This window comes from Pantherophis guttatus, chromosome 1 (genome assembly GCF_059756535.1).
Source record: "Pantherophis guttatus breed Tessera chromosome 1, ASM5975653v1, whole genome shotgun sequence".
Lineage (NCBI taxonomy): Eukaryota > Metazoa > Chordata > Lepidosauria > Squamata > Colubridae > Pantherophis > Pantherophis guttatus.
In genome coordinates, this window is record NC_142063.1 from 201376415 (window position 1) to 201395340 (window position 18926).

General features: G+C 41.2%; 1 protein-coding gene across 3 annotated transcripts; it reads right to left on the reverse strand.

Moving 5' to 3' along the window:
- Positions 1–2246: 2246 nt before the first annotated feature.
- On the reverse strand, positions 2247–17206 carry LOC117674339 (uncharacterized). Of its 3 annotated transcripts, none has more exons than XM_060689320.2 (7): positions 16913–17206; positions 14926–16173; positions 10326–11225; positions 9061–9155; positions 6764–6931; positions 5338–5485; positions 2247–3919 (listed from the first exon to the last, which is right to left on the reverse strand). In XM_060689320.2, exons 2-7 carry the CDS (start codon positions 16170–16172, stop codon positions 3883–3885), a joined length of 2595 nt encoding a protein of 864 aa, XP_060545303.2. In that variant the 5' UTR covers position 16173; positions 16913–17206; the 3' UTR covers positions 2247–3882. The 3 variants fall into 3 exon arrangements, with proteins under 3 accessions (XP_060545303.2, XP_034288203.2, XP_034288204.2); XM_034432312.3 differs by having other exon boundaries at positions 5328–5485; XM_034432313.3 differs by lacking the exon at positions 6764–6931 and having other exon boundaries at positions 5328–5485.
- Between the last annotated feature and the right edge of the window lie 1720 nt (positions 17207–18926).

Below are 18926 nucleotides of genomic sequence, written 5' to 3' on the forward strand. Positions count from 1 at the left end.
AATCACTGCAGTGCTTCATTTAGTAACACGGCTGTTAAGTGAATATGGCTTCCCCGTTGACACTGCTGATCAGAAGGTGGCAAAAGGAGACTACATGGCCCCAGGACACTGCAACTGTCATAAATGAGAGTCAGGTGCCAATGTCTCCATTTTGATCATGTGACCACGGGGATGCTGCAACAGTCACAAGTATGAAAAAGAGTCATAAGACACATTTTCATTACCATTGTAACTTTGAACATTCACTGAATTAATTTTTTAAGTCAAAGACTGCCAGTACTGGCTTGGATGCCTTCAAGCATAGCAGGATACCAATAAAAAAGATTATTTGATTTTGCTGTTTGTATATAGTCTATATTTTCAAAGTGGTCACACAAACAATCTTCTAAAAATAGGGCAGCGGCATCTGGCTTGTCCATGTCCAGTTGAGATTATCTTTACATAGCATGATGATGATGATGATGATGATGATGATGATGATGACAGCCTTTCATCGTGTCCAATTTTTAGTGATTCTATGGACTAGCTCCACATTTTCCCATCTTGTATGGCTTCTTTCAGTTGTTTTATGCGGTTGGTGTTGGCTTTGATAGCATCTAGCCACCTACTTTTTGGCGACTTTGTTTTCTTTTACCACTGACCCTTCCAAACATAGTAATTGTAAACCCTGGCTAAAAATATAGTTGGATTCACTCAGTAACCTGGCTAGACTACAATGGGAATGGATGGTTTGGCCTTGCAACATCAGAGGATAAACCAGCCAACATAAGGCATTCATTGCATGTTGTGTTTTGTTAACCTGAGTTTAACATATTTGTATCTCTGCAAAGTCACAAAGTAGTAAACTTTCGTTGGTGTGTTTTGTAAGCAGTCTAAAAGTAATAAACCTTGTAAAAGATTAGAATAACTTTTCAAATGAGAGACAGCAACTGTTTAACGGCTTCACCTGGCCTCATGGGAATGCAAATCACCCAACCCAAAAGTAGAATACCAGCAAGCTTAACAAGAGTCTAACATCATGAATATAAACCAACTCCCTCAATTTGTTTACAATACTAAGTATGTGGAATAGTTGCATGGAAAGCACCAAGTTTAGTGCCTCTTTTCACAATTGCCTGCCTTTGTAGGGAGCACAGCAGCCTTAAAAGCAGTATCTCAAAAAACAGAGATCAGAAAGAAACAAATGATTGGATCCCAGTTCTCACTTTATATAACTACTTATATAACTACTGCTAAATATGGTAGTATAAGTACTTACTTATATAACTTTAAATGTAGGGTGTGAAGCATCCTTCAATTATTATAAATTATCCCATTTTTCTTCTGTATGTTACAACTGTTCTATCTAAAGGTGCTCCAATTACATAAGTATCTTTGTAAGGAAATCTTCCCCCCAAAAAACATCTGTATTAATTCTTTCAGATTGGGTGGTCTTTAAGAGTTGTTACAGTTCTACAGAATGCTTGCTCTGAAGTAATGGAATCTATTTTTCTCTTTGTTTTGCTTTTCGTATTTATACAACACTTCGTAAATACTAACTTACCTTGCTTTAATCAGAAGCTGCTGCTTCTTAAATGTTTGCATGGGCTTCTTGTCCCCCAAATCCAACAAAACATGCCTTAGTCTTATCTTCATAGGCTTTCATGACCTTGTTCTCTTTTCATTCCAGCACTATATTTTCCAACATACCAAGGTCTCTTACTTATAACTGGAACTTCTAAAGTCCTTCAATTTCTCCCATGCACCCTTTTTCCTAATCCTTTTCTCTCAGGCAACATTAATTAGGCAATAGCTGACTATGTAATTCTACAATGTACCTAAAAGCAAGTATCATTTACACATATAATTTAAGAATTACCTTCTTATAAAACCTTATACTTCTGTAATAGAATAAGTCAGATTACTTTTTTCTGCTTCTCTTCCTCTATTATGTTTATTACCTTGAATTTTAGATAATACTTTACCAAGGCTGGTAGAGCAAACTACCATATGTAAACAGTCAATGAACTTCACTTCCCCATGCACTGATGTTAGACTGTTAATAAAACATCTTCAGGAAGAAAAGCAGGATTGGAGAAAATGGATTCAACAATTTAACCGGGAGCTATGTATGTTTTCTACTATTGGATACAGGTTTGCATTTTTATTATGTACAGGTAAAAGTTAGTTAGTAATTAAATGTAGCAAAGTTGATGGATTTGCCTTTATTATTGTACTCTGAAACAAAAAAGTCTTCAAACAAGTAGTAAAACTTTCAACATTTACCATTTTTATTTAATACGCATTTAAGTCTAAGCACAATACCAGATCATTCCTATTTTACAAGATGCTTCTTTTGAAGAGAATTTTGCTTGTTTATTGCATTTCTACAGTATCCCAAAAATCTTGACAGTATGTGTAACACAATATTAATTAGGTAGTGATATCTGAATAAGAATTTCTAATAAAGCTTATTTTATCCCTCCAAAACTGGTTGATTACTGCTCAGGTAGATGAATCACTTAGTAACCCGGGCAGCCTCCTATCTGATATGCTAACAAGCTGATGGTCTATAAAATATTTTCCAGATACCAATCTAACATGCTCTAATCAGTTTTCCTGCAGCTCCTGAAATGGAGATTGAACACCAATATTTCTTGACATTCTGTGAATCTCAAGATCCTGCCCTTTCTCAAATGTCTATTCCACATCAAAACCCTCACTTCATCAATGACTTTTTCTCACTTTATATCCTATTCTTTATATTCTCAAATCATTTGTAAGGGCATAAAGCAGAGCCCCCCCACCTTGTGGGGGCACCAGGGACTGGTTCTGTGGAGAGAGGTTTTTCCGTGGACCAGAGGGGGGCGTGGCTTCGTGTGCTGCCTGCATCCTGCAGATGGGGCTTCGCTTGTTTCTGTGGACCAGTTTCTGGTATGCTGCGGACCGGTGCTGGTCCACGGACCGGGGGTTGGGGATCCCTGGCCTAAAGTGGTCTTAAGACCAAAGGATTTGAGAATTGCTGCTCTAAAAGTTACATTCACCACAAGGAGACAGCATATGTCTTGTTTTATGCTTATTGAAATTCTTCAGATGTGGGTGACCGGATTCCACTAGGAATTGAACTCAGAGATCTTTGCACTTTAAAGTACACAAAGTTGATTAGCTTTAGAGGCTATCTGGTCCTTGTGCTCAACAGTTGCAGGAAGGGATATCTAGAAACACCCAGTCCACATTTCCTAAGCTCTCAAAGAAGACATAAAATGACATGCCCCCATGTACAATATTTTACATGAATGCCATACATCCCTGTTGATGGAGGTGGGTGTTTTGTATGTTTATACGTTTATATTTAATCATGTCCATTAACTATTACCCTTTTCAACTTTGGCCATATCTTTCCTTTAAAACAAGGATGAACACTCTCTGACCTGCACATGACTATCAGTATGGCCCATAGTGGTTTGATCGCAGGCAACTTGACAGAACTTGTTTATTATGTCTGTCTGGTCCTCAAAAGCTGTTTAAAACATCAGCATTTAAGCTAAGAGAAAGAGCTCACCTAGAAAACATTCGATATCTAAGCTGAAGCCATATCTATTTGTGGATCCTACAGGCATTTGGAGAATCTTCCTATACAGGGAAAAAATAGAAACAATATGAGAAGTTTATATCCATATTGAACTTTAATTGTTAATAGCTATAAAAGCATAAGGGTAGGTTCAGATTCTTTCACATTGCTACTGCCTGGTATCTGTTCTACTTTTTTAACATTTGTGTTTTCTGATGTGTAGCATTTCTCTTGGCAATCAGACCAAGCTGTAGTAGAATTCTCTTCCGTACAAATAGTGGACATAGTCTCTATTTTGGACCAGTTATGATCCTTTTTGATAGTAAGATCTATTAAGAAACTTCTCCAATGAGCATTCCGATCATGGACCTATGACAGAAGAAAAAAGAAATATTTCATTATTCAAGGTCTCATTTGTCTTGTCAAACATAAAAACATATTTTTAAAAAATCCTCCATAAATAGGGTCATTAACTTTTAAAAAAACGAAATCTGGATAAGTTTCATATTTATTAGTTTATTGATTTTTAAAATAAAGCATTCGCAATTCAGTGATTGAAATCTTACATTCTTTATTCAACTACAGGAAGACAAGTGTATTACCCTTTCTACAGAGTTGTCTCCCTTACATTGAATAGCCTAAACCAGGGGTCAGCAACCTGCGGCTCTGGAGCTGCATGTGGCTTTCACCCCTCTGCTGCGGCTCTCTGTCACTCAAAATATGCATCACAACCGCTAATGTATGACACCCGCTGGCACACGATTTATTGAGCTTTTCAACCCCCGGTAGGCCAACCATAGATAAATCCAAGAAAAGAAAAGTTTCAGAAGAAAACAGAATGTTTAATTCAACTACATATGAATAGTCAGGCATGGGAAGGGTTTTGTGGCTCCCGGTGTTTTCTTTTCTGTGGGAAACGGGTCCAAGTGGCTCTTTGAGTGTTTAAGGTTGCAGACCCCTGGTCTAACAGTTATCTTTAAGATATGTGGAACTTTAGGATATGTGGACCAAATCCTAGAATTCTCCAGCCAGCATGTTGTTTGGGGAATTCTGGGAGTTGAAGTCCAAACATCTTAAAGCTGCTAAGTTTGAAAACATTGATCTAACCCAAGGTTAACTTCAAAACTGCTTTGAAGCCACAAACTGTGTGGGTGTTGTTGGCCCTTTGTCTTTCCAAAATTGTGTAGTCCTTGTGCATTACAGAGTTGTAGGTATTATAAGGAAACAGGGCAGAAATCACTGGGGCTTTCTCTGCCCATGCAGAGGTGCCTTTGCTTTTGCCTCCCTAGCCCAGCAGCTGTGTCACAATGCACAAAGTGACAGAAGAATGAAAGATGACTGCAATGCCATGCATGGCGTAAAAAAAAACCCTCAGCGAGAGAACTATTTAATGACCTCGGGACCAGTGGTGGGCTTCAAAAATTTTTATTACGGGTTCTGTGGGTGTTGCTTGGTGGGCATGGCATGGTGGGTGTGGCATGGGAAGAATACTGTAAAACCTCCATTCCCACCCCACTCCAGGGGAAGGATACTGTAAAATCTCCATTCCCTCCCCAATCCAGGGGAAGGTTACTACAAAATCCCGATTTCCTCTCGATCAGCTGGGACGTGGGAGAGGGGCCAATCAGAATTTTTACTACCGGTTTCCCGAACTATTCAAAATTTCCGCTACCGGTTCTCCAGAACTGGTCAGAACCTGCTGAAACCCACCTCTGCTCGGGACATAAATTGACCTATTCCCACAGACAAAATTTATAGCACAAACCACTGAACATACCAATACATGCCTCCTCAGGGTAGACATATCTGTGAAGGTTCTCTCACAAGCCCTGCATTTATAGGGCTTTTCTCCCGTGTGAATACGCTGGTGACGTCTTAGAGCTCCTTGCTGAGTAAACGTCTTTCCACACTGCTCACAGAAATAAGGAGGAGTCTCTGGAAAGAAAATGAATGTGAAGAAACAAGCCAATGCTAGTTCATTTCCAATCCTAATGTCGCTTTTTGAAACATATGTCTATCTTGCTTTTTGACCTTTGTGACCTGCAGAGGTGAAGACAGGCTAGATCCGTGACGGCAAACCTATGGCACGCGTGCCAGAGGTGGCACGCGTAGCCATATCAGTGGGAACGCCAGCTCAGCTCTTGGGCGCATGCGCGCGCTGGCCAACTGATTTTCAGGCCTTCTGGGCCCACCAGAAGTAGGGAAACAGGCTGTTTCCTGCCTCCGGAGGGCCTGGGGGGTGGGTGGGGAAAGGCTGTTTTTCTTTCTTACCTAGCTCCAGATCCTTTCTATGCATCTGGGAAGGGCGAAAACAGCCTTTCCCACTCCCTCAGAGGCCCTCCGGAAGCCTGAAAGGGCCCATTTCCCAACTCCCGGTGGAACAGGAAGTGATGTTTTTTGCTGCCCCCAGCCTCCAGAGACTCCTAGAGAGGCCTCTAGAGGCTTGGGACAGCAAAAACGTCACTTCCTGTCCCACCCGGATTTGAGAAATGGTCATTTCAGGCCTCCGGAGGGCCTCTGAGGGAGTGGGAAAGGTTGTTTTTGCCTTCCCAGATGCATAGAGAGGATCTGGAGCCAGGTAAGAAAGAAAAACGGGCCTACCGGGCCATCGCATGCCAGAAGCTGGTGGGGGAGGGGGGGTTGCGCATGCAGGGCAGGGCACATAGAATTATGGGGGTGGTCACACGCGCATGAACCTCCCCCACCCCCTCTCTCCTGGCACGCGATGGCAAAAAGGTTAGCCATCACTGGGCTAGATCATGCTTGTGTATGTATTGGATTGGCATAGTACTTAGCAATAGCACTTAGACTTATATACCGCGTCATAGCCCCCTCTAAGCGGTTTACAAAATCAGCATTTTGCTCTCAACAATCTGGGTCTTCATTTTACCCACCTCGGAAGGGTGGAAGGCTGAATCAACCTTGAGCCGGTGAGAATCGAACTCCTGGCAATTGGCAGACTTAGCCTGCAATACTGCATTCTAACCACTGCGCCACCTCTGCATAGATGCATAGATGTTTGGCTTGTGAGCTAAATTATTTTAAGTGCAATTAATGAACAGAAAGTCATTATTTTTTAAAGAAACAGAAAAACTATGGGGATCCTAATTTTCTTTACATGATATACATATAGGATTTATGGTAACTGTGAACACCAAACCCCAGAAACCTGTTTTGCATATCCATCTCTCCAATACACCATTTCTTCCGTACCTGCATGAACATTGCTATGTTGGGCTAATGAAGCTCTCAATCCAAAGGTTTTCCCACACACATCGCACTTGTACGGCTTAGCTCCCATGTGACAACGCTTGTGACATTTTAAATATTCATTGGTAGCAAAATGTTTCCCACACACATCACATTTGAAGAGGCGTTCTCCTGTAAAGGAAATACATGCATACATACACATGTATCTACTGTAGCAGGGGTGGGTTCTAAAATTTTTTACTACCGGTTCTGTGGGCGTGGCTTATTTTGTGGGCATAGTTTGATGGTCATGTGACAATTATTTAGGATTTAGCAGAGGTACTGGTCTACCAGGCTTTTAACTGCTTGCAGAGCTGTACCGGTCTACTCATTTGTTTTGGGAGGCACTCGTCTACCCATTTGTTTTTCGAGCACACTGGTCTACCATCACACTGCCTTTTAACACTGATCAGCTGTAGGGCGGCCCTTTGAAGCCCCCCGGCAAGAGTTTAAACCGTTTTTTTCCTTCTAGCCAATCAGCTGGGACTCGGGAGGCAGCGAATAGATTGGGGGCAGGGCCAAATAAAAAGTAAGAATAACGCAGGGGGGCGGGAGGGCCCAGCTCCCGAACAAAGAGAACCGGTTCGGTGACGTCATATCGTCACCACTACCGGCTTGGCCGAACCGGGCCGAACCGGGAGGAACCCATCACTCTACTGTAGCTATCGCTATGTTCCCTTTTATGATAAGCAACATTATACATAGGACAAAAAAGAAAATTGAATGAATATTTCAATTCCAATGCAGGGCGATCCAAATTGAGGATCACCCATCGGAGATTTTCAAAACAATGTTTTCCCAAGCTTTTCTTAATATATTTCGCTTTTCCTTCCCCGTGATTATTAAAAACTTTTCAGAAATAATGCATTTTACTGTTCATAATACGGAGAAACCTTGTGAAGCCATGAAGAATCTGAAACTTCTGTCAGTTTGCTGTATCCTGCATGCCCAAGGGCTTATTTGTAACAATATATACTTGCATATTATACAAGTTGACATACAATTGGTCACTTAGCAACCATTCAAAGCTATGACAGATCCTGAAAAAGCCACTTATGATACAGATTTGAAGTTCTGGCAGCCTGCCCCTCCCCCCCATGGTTACGTGATTCCATTTTGAGCTCTTGGCAACCAGCTTGCATACAGCTGTTAGCAGCGCCACCCCAGTCACATGACTGCAATTTATGACATTTTTGGCCAGTTTCCAGCAATGCCTATTACGGACTAAGGACGTAACAACCATGCCAAAAAAAAAAAAAAAAGATGCAGTCACATGATGAGCTGCTTAATGACTGGCATGACTTACGACCATAATTCTGGGGTCAATTATGGTCGTAGGTCAACAACTACCTGTGGTTCTCACTCAGCAACTACAATTGAGACTGGCAACTCTGTTGCTAAGCTCTATGGTCACTAAATGAAGCATCACAGAACCATGATAGGTTTATCGTCTCACTTCCCCCTTCAGTGGTTAAGTAAAACATCACAAGACACATCTTAAAAATTTATAAAAGCCAGTTTTATAAAAGCCAGTTGCAAGGTGCGATCAATGATGGGACAATGCAATGGTCACAAATGTAAGGACTGGTTGCAAAGCTTTTTATTTTACACTGTGTAATTAAAAATGGTCATTAAACAAGGGCTGTCAGTAAGTAAGGACTACCTGTACTCTTCCTGTTTCTTTTTCTTCTATTATCTGAAAACCTTTTCTTTTTTGCAAATGATTCCTTCGGTAAAACAAAAGCATGTGATGGACAGAGGGAGCTTAAGCTTACTCCTCCATTTCTCCTAAAATTCTGCAAAAAGAAAAGGTGATGTTCCGGGGAAGGATTCAGCATTCCTTTTCTCCTGAAGGATCACTGCAATGCAGCAGGCTAACAGCATGAAAAGTCGCAGTGTAACTGCTTGAAATTACAGAAGTGGGCAATCTCCAACCCTTGCCTACATTATATGCAGATTTTTGGAACCTTGTCATGACCAGCTAGTTGGCAAAACAAAACAAAACAACCCACCTAAAACTTTCTATTGAGGAACTGATCCCTGTTTTCCAACTCCTACAAGCAGCAGGAAACCAGGAACATGTACACACATGCAGTCAGCCCCAGATTATTCTCTATGTGGCTATCAGAAAATAGGTTGAATTACTTGAATCAACATACTACTGTACTGGTTTTCTTCTCATTAAAAGAGAATATGATATCCCTTCTTTGTACCCATCAATTTGGCCTTTTTCACGTTCAGGAAATTAATTTAAGCCTTACCTGTATGTGTCCTCTTATGGCCATTAAGTTTGCCTTTATCAGCAAAAGATGCCCCACAGTCCTCACAGATATATGGCTTTTCACCAGTGTGTGACCTGCATTCAGAGGAATATGGAAATGCTGTCCAAGCTATTTAAAACCAAATTTCGCTGCAAATTTTGCAAGGGGTTCATCTAGACCTTATACTACAAACCAAAAGTATGCAAGAAAGTAACTCGTACAAAGAAGCTGCCTCCACTCCACAATTTGGAGAAAATAATTTTCCTTTTTTTTTTCAGAGGCATATAACATTTAAGGACTGATAACATTATAACATTTTAAACTGATGGTTGGGAAATTCTGGTTGGAGCAAACACCAAAACCCCCCAAAAAAGCTGATTTCATTCCATTTTAACTTATACTAAATTAAAACGAAACTGTATTTTATTGTAGTGAAATATAATTCTAATTAAATCCACAAGAGTTTATTTCATTGTCCTCTATGCATTTAATAACAGCCTTATATCATATTAAAAATTACAGTTAGGCAGTAACTTTGCAGCAGCCATATCCAGGGCTATAGGAAGTATACTTCTTCATCATGTAACTCTCTTGACTAGGGCAACATGAAGATAGATGCAATGCTGGAAATGAAATTCTTGACTAATAAAGAGTCCTTATTTTTCCACATGTTTTAAGTCACAGGGGTGTCAAACACAAGGCATGCAGGGCCATCCTGGAAAATGTAAGGGGCTGGGCCATGTCGGTTTGACCCAGTCTACCCAATGCAAAGAGGAAACATCGGGCCAGCGTGGCTTCGGCCCAGTCTACCCAGTGCAAAGAGGAAACATGCCAGCAGTTTGGGGAGTGGCATCAAACTGGCCACGCCCACCCAGTCGGCCACGCCCAGTGAGTGGCATCAAGCTGGCCATACCCACCCAGTTGGCCACACCCACCCAGTCGTCCCCTCTCCCGAAGTCAACCACAGCCCTGATGTGGCCCTCAATGAAATTAAGTTTGACACCCCTGTTTTAAGAGCTCATGAAAAGCAACAGAGAAAAAAATATCAGCAATTCAAGGAAATAGTATTCTATTAAACCAGGGAGAAAGAATTGCTGCTCTGGTTCGGATTCAGTTTAATAAGAGCTGGGCATAGGGCCATGTGCAAGTAACATACCTTAAGGCTTTGCCTTTTAAAAAAATAAATGGAAACGTTCCATTTATATAATAAACAGGTACAAATATTTTAAAACAAAACATGTCAGGAGAAGAAGGAAGAAGCTGACCTGGTATGAATCTTGAGCTGTGATGGCTGAGCAAACCTTGAGCCACAAATGCCACACTGATATGGCTTCTCTCCCGTGTGGGTCCTCATGTGAAAGACAAGCGCTGTTCTGGAGCTCAGGATTTTCCCACAGACAGAGCAGAGAGGCCGCTTCACTCGACCTTCGTGCTTCCTCACAGAGTGAGTCCTCACATCCCTCTTCCTTTTAAAAGTGGCATTGCACAGGGTGCAGGCAAACTTCCTGTCTTCTGTGTGAACGCAGGCTCGGTGCTCTTTCCAGCTGTTGTGACTTGCAAAAGATTTGCTGCAAACATCACACTGATATACTTTCCCGGGCAAGGAATGATGAATTTCTTTGCAGTGGGTGACGTATTTCCTCCGTGACGGAAACTTCTCGGTGCATTTGGCACAAGTTATGATGTAAGCAGATGTTGGGATGGCCTTGTTTTTGTTAACTTTGCAATTTATATCCCATTCGGGGTCTTCTGTATCGTGATCATTCGAGTCCTCATTGTGATTATCATCTGAAGAGAAGGCCTCATTGTCTTTATTGCTGCATACGCCTGCTTCATAAACTGTTTCTCCATTTCCTTTCCCATCCACAGTCTCTTGTCTACAAGTTTCCCCCTTTTTAGTATTATTTTCAGTACCTAGTTCCAGCTTCTTGTTTGATTGGTTGTCAGATTGTGCTTCCTCTGGAAGAGATCTACTAGATTCTCCCTCAGGCTCCTGAGTAGCTTTGCCAAGTATTTCCTTTTGCAGATCATTATTTGGCACCTTGAGTTGCGTTTTGTTATTCCGGTTGATTCTATTATCTATCACATCTACTTTTTTTGCTGGTGGAACTATTGTCCAGTAAGCTGGCATGCATTTCCCATCTTTCTTGGATTCGTGTATCTTTCTATTGGAGAAAAAAGAATTTATAGATAGGAAAATGGTATTTTGAGCCTTACAGAAATTTTTAAAAGCCATTTGCACATAGTATCTTCCCAAATGAGAGCCATCAGCCTGATTTTGCCCAATAACTTTGTCCCAAGCTTTCAAAATAAGGAGTTTCAAAATCTTTAGCCCCATTCACTCAGGCTGCTCTGAAAATTACAAATGGAGTTTCCAGAAACCACAGCTGTCACATAGGTTGCCCCTCTCTGTCATATAGCAGAGTGCAGAAACCACATTGATTGGATTCAGTCAACAGAGGAAACCAAAACCGGACTTCTGGTGGGAATTACCGTATTTTTCACTCCATAAGTGGGAGCGCCTTTTTTTCCTCCCAAAAGTGGGTGGAAATGTCTGTGCGTCTTATGGAGCGAATATGGGCAACAGGCAGCAGCAGCAAATGGCAGCAGTGATCCCGCCACCTGGAACAGCTGATCAGCGGTATTCCGGAAGGCCGATCCAACTGCCGATCAGCTGCTCGGCGGCAAAGGCTCCAGCGTTCGCCAGTGGAGGCAACAGATACAGAGGCGGCAGCAATGGTGGTGTTTCCAGTCAGCCAGCCCGCTGATCGGCGGGGCTACGGGAGGCCGGGATCCAGCCATCATTCAGCTGACGAGCCACCTCCTGGGGCTGCGATAACGTGCTGAAGCTGACCAGGCTGTTTGCTGTAAGGATGCTAGACAGATGAATACCGGATGGACGCTGGGAGTCAGAGGCAGATTTTTTTTTCTTGTTTTCATTCTCTAAACCTAGGTGAGTCTTATGGTCAGGAGCGTCTTATGGAATGAAAAATACGGTAATGGCAGGTTGATACTCTCCAGGTGTGGAGAACCATCACAGATGAATAAATACAGGCTGTGACCGTTAGGAATAGATTCCGTTCACTGCAATCTTCCTGGATTAAAGGAAGATTTAGCGATCAACCACATGTGCTCTGTTTCTTCTGAAATATTGCAAAAATTGGAAGTTTTCTACATCTGGCTCAGGGGTTGAGCTGATGAGAGACCTGGACCTCCATCTATGCTCCTAACTATAGTGGAGCCAAATGGACATTACATGCTTTCTCCCCCCCGCCCCCCGTCCCCACCCCCATCCACTTCTTAATCACTTTGGAAAGTAATTAATTATAGATGAAAAGAGATTTTGTTTCTGCCACAGAGATAATACTCCTTGCGGTAAGTTAAATCTTTCTGAGATCACAAAAAACAACACAGGACTTTGATTTAATAGCTCAGCTAAGAGAAGGTATAAGAATGTTTTTAAAAAACAGACAAGAGGAACAGTCTTTTTTTCTCTATTTTTTTTTTAATTTTTACTTTTGATGAAAGTGCTTTGCTACTATTTTTCATTAAGCCAGCTAATAAGATCAGCCTGGCATGGGAATATTACTAGTTATTTTTAAAGAGTTTAAGTGATGGGTGCTCAGATGCCGTGGAAATCTGAGCTTTGCTGTGGTGAAGGTTACTGAAAGGGACTAAAAGTGAGAGGAAAAAAGAAAACAGGCAGGCACTTGTCTTTTTTAATTCTGCTGACAAAGCAGAATTTTAATTTTGTTGTAGTAAAAATGAAAATAGAGATTAAATGAAGTATTGTTACAGGAGGACGAAGTTGTTGAGGATTGTAAAAAGAAATTGAAGGATTTTTTTTGGGAAAATAATTTAAGTAAAGGAGATGACAAGAGGATAGTTTGGGATCCCAGCAAAGCCTTTATTGGAAGAAAAATCTGGTCCGGCTGCAATCTATGAGAAAGACGCTGGAAATAAAATGGAGGCTGGTTGCAGGAAAGAGAGACTCTTTTATTTGGATGCCCAGAAAGTTCAGTGACAGTATCATGTTTCTGGGGTGGCTGACAAAAATGGGGTTGGGGTAGGTGGGCTTTTATACATTCTTTGGGGCTTTCCTGTGTAAGAATGTGTCCTTTAATACTTTAATGACTGTTGCCAGATTCCTATGGGGTCATGTAGAGGGTCATGGCTGGCTCTATAGGCAAAATGGGAAATGCAAATCCTAGGTATTTGAGCTAATCTTGTCAGCTCTGGCTTGCCTAAATGTGTTGCTTATTTGGAGTCTCTTTGCTTATGAATAGATTGGCCCAGTCTTTCTGAATGATACGAAAACCTCCATTCCAAAACAACAGCCTGCTTGAGGCTGTTTTCCTATGGCAGGAAGACTGGGGCTGCTTTCTGCCTTTGTTAAGAACATGTTTCTCCTCTTCTCCTTTAGGGGAAATATAATATTCTGCCTCTTTTAATATTTCCCAAAATATTTCATTTTCAGGGGGGGGGGCTTCCCACAAGGTTATATGATATAATATAAATGCTGCAGAATGTGCAGAGGTTGCATTAAGAAAGCAAAGCAAAGCACATCATAGTTGGGTCATGTGGTATAATCACCAAAGGGCCACCAAAATTTTTAAGGGGCTGCATTGAATTGTGGCCACTCGTGGTAGCCACTTCCAGGATTGCACCGCACAGCCCAGCAACAAAGCGGCTTGCTTTGGTTCCCAAATCTGAGCTCCAGAGATCTTCAAAAGGCAACTGTGTGATGGGTGACAGTGGGTGAGGAGGAGGGTGCAGGGCCCAGTAGGAGGAATAAGGGGGAAGTTTACTACAGCAGCCAAAATTTTGAGGCTGGTTCGTAATTTTGGGGTGGGGTGTCTGCTGTAACTTTGAACAGCTGCAAAGTGACTGGTTGTAGGTTGGGGATTAGTTGTATTATATGTTCTAACCTCAAAAGAGATTTTTTATAAAATGAGATATCATTATAGACAGAAACTTTTAGAATATATAAAAGTACTTTGAATCTCTGCTGGAAATGTAAACACATTGAAGGGATATTTTACCCTATTTGGTAGACACGCAAAAAGCTAAAACAAATGGCTATAATAAATACATGCATTAATCCAGAAAATTAAAGGTTGAAGTACAACTGAAATCAGAGGTTTTTCTTTTGGGACTAATGGACAGGCAATTTCAAAAAACAAAACAAAACAAAAAAAACCCCATCAAAACCCATGGAACTTTTCTTTTATATAGGAAACCTGCAACAAGACTCTTTTGTGCTCAGAAATGGAAATATTTGACATTACCCACAATGAAGTAGTGGTTGGTGAATATGATGGAACTTGTAGAGATGGCTAAATTAATTTCTTTGATTACAGAAAAATCAGTATCTGAATTTATGTCTGATGGGAAACTGCTTATAGACTTTTTGCATGAAATGGAAAAAATGTAGTCATGATTTGTGGTTTTTATGATTAGAAAAAACTGGATAACAGAAAAAAAGTGAGTTTTGAAAGAGTAAGAGTTAATATTGTAATTCTACTTATATCTACTGCAGGAAAAAAATGGAAGGTTTTTCTATTTCTTTTTACATTTTTTTCTTTTCGATTTCTTCTTTCTTTGCTTCCTAATACTCTTCCTTACTTCCTTAGTCTTCCTACGAGTAACTTTATTACTTTGAGTTAGTTTTTATGTTGTCAATTTTTTAATAAAATTTATATCAAAAAAACCCACAGTAAACCAAAACCACACCAGCTCCACTATGACCAATTCTAATGTAGGAACTCTGCTACCACATCAAAGCTAAAAAGCTTGCAAGCCAATTTCTCTTTGGTACTGTTGTCTTGCTTTTTATGTATTTTTTTTTTTAAAAAAAGGATTTACCTTACGTGAGTATTAAAGGCTGACCTCTGAGCAAAACTGGCTGGGCAGCACTGACACTTATAAGGCTTCTCTCCTGTGTGGGTTCGTATGTGAACTGTCAGGCCACACTTAGAGCTGATGACTTTGTCACAGTAGGGGCATTGTAGAGGATGCTGCTTCTTTTTGTGAACCGTGCGGCTATGAGCATCGATATCCTTCTGGCACTGAAACTTTTTGTCACACTGCAAACATGGGAAGGTCCGCTGTCGGTTGTGGACAGTGAGCCTGTGTTGCCTTAGACTGTGATAATTGGGAAAGAGTTGGCTACATATATTGCAGCTATACTTAATTCCCAAGCTTGTGCTATGCTCCATATCAATATGTGATTGGTACTGCTCAGCAAAATGGAATAAATGATTACACTTGTCACAGGCATATGATCTTGGCAAGGCTTTTGGTATATTGCGGATTGACTTTCTGAGTTTGGCCTTAGAAAGCGTCAAACTACTTTCATCGTTTTGGTCAGGCAGCATCCTGCTTAAAGCAATATGGGCTTCCTTCAAGTCCTCTTTGTTTATTGAAGGACAGCCAGTCTCGCTGATATGCTCAGACGTCGTTGCTGACTCATCTTTGGAATTACAACTCACAATCCTATCTTCATTAGGGTTTACACATTTATTTTTAATATCATTAAAATTGGTGGTTGATTTTGAATGGTTCGTTCTTTTCCCCAAATGATTCTTCTTCATCAGTGCAGAAGCCAAAACATGAGATAAATCACGCTGTGCTTTTTCTCCTCCAAGTTCTGCTTGATTCCCAGGCAATCTAACACCTTTGTTTTTTTCCAAAGGAACACTTGGTTCCAAGTTTCCACCTACAACCTTCATTTCTTCAACAATTTCAAGCAGATCTTGGCACTCAAATCTCTTAGCGACCTCCTTGATCTGGTGCAGTCTGTCCACTTCAATTTCCAACTCTGCAGTGTAGACAAACTTCAGGAATGAGACAAATTCTTCAGCTTCAATATCCTGGAGGATCACTGCGCAGCTTTTGACGTTATTCATTTCATTATTGAGAAAAAGGCTTTTAAAGTAATTGCTAGAAGCTGCTAAAACAGCTTTGTGGACGCAAAATTCTTGTTGGATACCCAGCTGGTTTGTATATATTGTAACATCACAAAAATGTCCAAACTGATAGAGAGAATGTAATGTTCTCAGGAGGTTGGAGGCAGCAACACGGGATTTCATTAAAATTTTCTTTTTTTCCATCCTATTAAATGGAAATACAGTTGACAACATTTCATCAGCTTGAATAGATTGGAGAACCGACAAATACCACCTCTGACTTGCCCCGCTCCCATCTATTCTCTGCCTCCCTAGTCCCAGCTGATAGGGAGGAAATGGAGATTTTGCAGTATCCTTCTCCTGGAATGGGGTGGGAATGGAAATTTTAGTTTCCTTCCCCTAGAGTGGGGTGGGAATGGAGATTTTACAGTATCCTTCTCCTGGAGTGGGGTGGGAATGGAGATTCTGCAGTATTCTTCCCCTGGAGTGGGGTGGGAATGGAAATTTTACAGTTTCCTTCCCCTTGAGTGGGGTGGGAATGGAGAGTTTGCAGCATCCTTCCCCTGGAGTGGGGTGGGAATGGAGATTTTGCAGTATCCTTTCCCTGGAGTGAGGAGGAAATGGGGATTTTGCAGTATCTTTCCCTTGGAGTGGGATGGGAATGAAGATTTTGCAGTATCATTCCCCTGGAGTGGGGTGGGAATGAAGATTTTACAATTTCCTTCCTGGAGTGGGGTGGGAATGGAGATTTTACAGTATCCTTCCCCTGCCACGCCCACCAAGCCACGTCCACCAAGCCACGCGCACAGAACCGGTAGTAAAAAAAATTGAATCCCACCACTACTGTAGCCCATCTTCCCACCCAGCCTGTTTTGCACAAACATCAATCGGAACGATGCTCCGGATCCCCTTTGCGGGGCTGGAATCCCGGAGTTTCGACTGACCTGCTCAAAAGGGGGGGGCGTCGAAACGGGGAGACAAGGCGAATTCTCGCGCAGGCGTCTACTTAATCCTCCGCTGTCAAAGCGACTTCGGCGGCCACCATAGAGGCGCAGACCCGGGACCGAGAGGCTACCCAAGGAATAAGGGAAGGCGTGCTTAGGAGTTTGGAGCACGTCCCCCTCCTCGCCCGTTATCGATGGTATGCCATTGAGCCGGAGCGGTCACCCATCTTTCCGGTGGGCAAGGAAGCCATCTTTTAGCGAAACGCGCTAGACTTGGTGTGCGCACGCCACCTGCTGGCGAAAGGAAGAGTTTAGGATGAGCGATACATTCTTTTGGAAGCTCGTGTCCGCGCTGTGTCGTCTTTCGCTTTGTAGCGTTGTTTTCCCTGTTTTCCCTAAGCCTATGGAAGTACAACGTGGACCCTATAAAACTCGGTGAGAGAGAGACACAGACAGACAGACAGACAGACAGAGAAATAGCACTAAGCAAGCAGCGTTTGGATCACACTAGGAGGCACTGAGATTTATCCCCACCTAAAGTAAATTTCTGCTTCCTTGCGAAAGCTTCTTTGTTCCATCCTTGTGCATAGAAAAATAGCTATAAGCCACATAATATACTTTTGCCCATGTCTCCTCTGGTGTAAATCCTGCTGGATTTGATGGCCCATACTTTTGTATTTCTGTGCTGAAGATCTTTACCGTATTGCTGTCAAAATGTGGTTTTTGGTGGGTTTTTTTGCCATTACGGGATGGCAAATTAAAAGTAAGATTTCTACAGGACTTCCTACCAAAAAAAAGGGGGGGGGAAGGGAAAAAACAGCTAAGTAGTTTGAAAAGAAAATTGGATAGTTCCATCCTGGTGGTGTCCATAACAAATTAGGATGATGTCCTCATACAAAATGTCCAATAGTGTATTTCTGTTCCAAAATCCGATGCAAATATGAAATTGTGATGTTTCAGTGTTGTAATTCATATGTCATCTTCATATATCACTTTAAGTGCTTTACAGCCCTCTCTAAGTTTACAGAGTCAACATATTGCCCCCAACAATCTGGGTCCTCATTTTATGACCTTACAAGGATGGAAGGCTGAGTCAACTCCATTGTAACCACTGCTGCACCATGGCTCTTTTAATTAATTATACAGAAACCCTGAAAAGACTTTGTAACAAAAAGGCCTGATTTCTTCAGTATATTATGTTTACCCTGTTACTGATTTATAATTCATCCAGAATCATCCAACCATGGTTGTTCCAAAATAATGAGAACAGGCTTTATATCATTGCAGTGATGACTGGATGATGCTGGGAAGATACATTTAATCATGGATTATGAAAAAGCCATATGGCTAGCAAGCTATGAGAACCTAGCTGTTGTGGCTTATAAATTAGGATTTAGTATGTTTTGTGAACACAGCCTATGTTGTGTTTTATTATTTTAGCCAGCTGGTGAAGCTAAGAAGTTTTAAACATTGATTGGTGAAATTCATACCCATCATTACTTGATCACAGTTTACTGAATCAATCAAATTGTGAATTTTACTTTGAATGCATTGTGAAGTTTGTTGAATAAACATTGTGTATAACCCACAGTTGGCTACACACACACACACACACACACACACTCACACACACACCTTTACCCATAATGTCAGGGCTTATACAATATAATAAGATTTAGGTACCGATAGGCACTACTGCCCCAGTAACTTCTCTTGGTGTCCATGACCTTTTGAATTTGTTTTAAAATTAATCTAGTTTAAAAAAATAATAATTAAAAATTGTGACACTAGTGTGTTGCAAAATAAAGCACAGCTTCCAATTATCCTAATGCCCAAAATGTTTTTGATTGCTATGTATTCCCTGAAATATTTTTTATAAATAAATATTATGGTGAGTTTTAAGTTTAGCTTTGCATTTATCTGTACCCAAATAAAAGGAAGCCTGAATTGCTGAGAAACTCAGCAATTTGCCTTCTGGTAATTGGTGATTTTTTAATTTATTTTTTGGCCATGC

Excerpts from the sequence above, each read along its gene's own strand:
- LOC117674339 (XM_034432312.3), bottom strand. The coding sequence starts at position 16,172 with ATGGAAAAAAAGAAAATTTTAATGAAATCCCGTGTTGCTGCCTCCAAC. Across the intron at positions 11,226-14,925 it reads GCCTTTAATACTCACGTAAG|AAAGATACACGAATCCAAGA; the intron begins GTAAATCCTTTT and ends TTTCTCCAATAG. Across the intron at positions 5,486-6,763 it reads ACATAGCAATGTTCATGCAG|AGACTCCTCCTTATTTCTGT; the intron begins GTACGGAAGAAA and ends TTTTCTTTCCAG.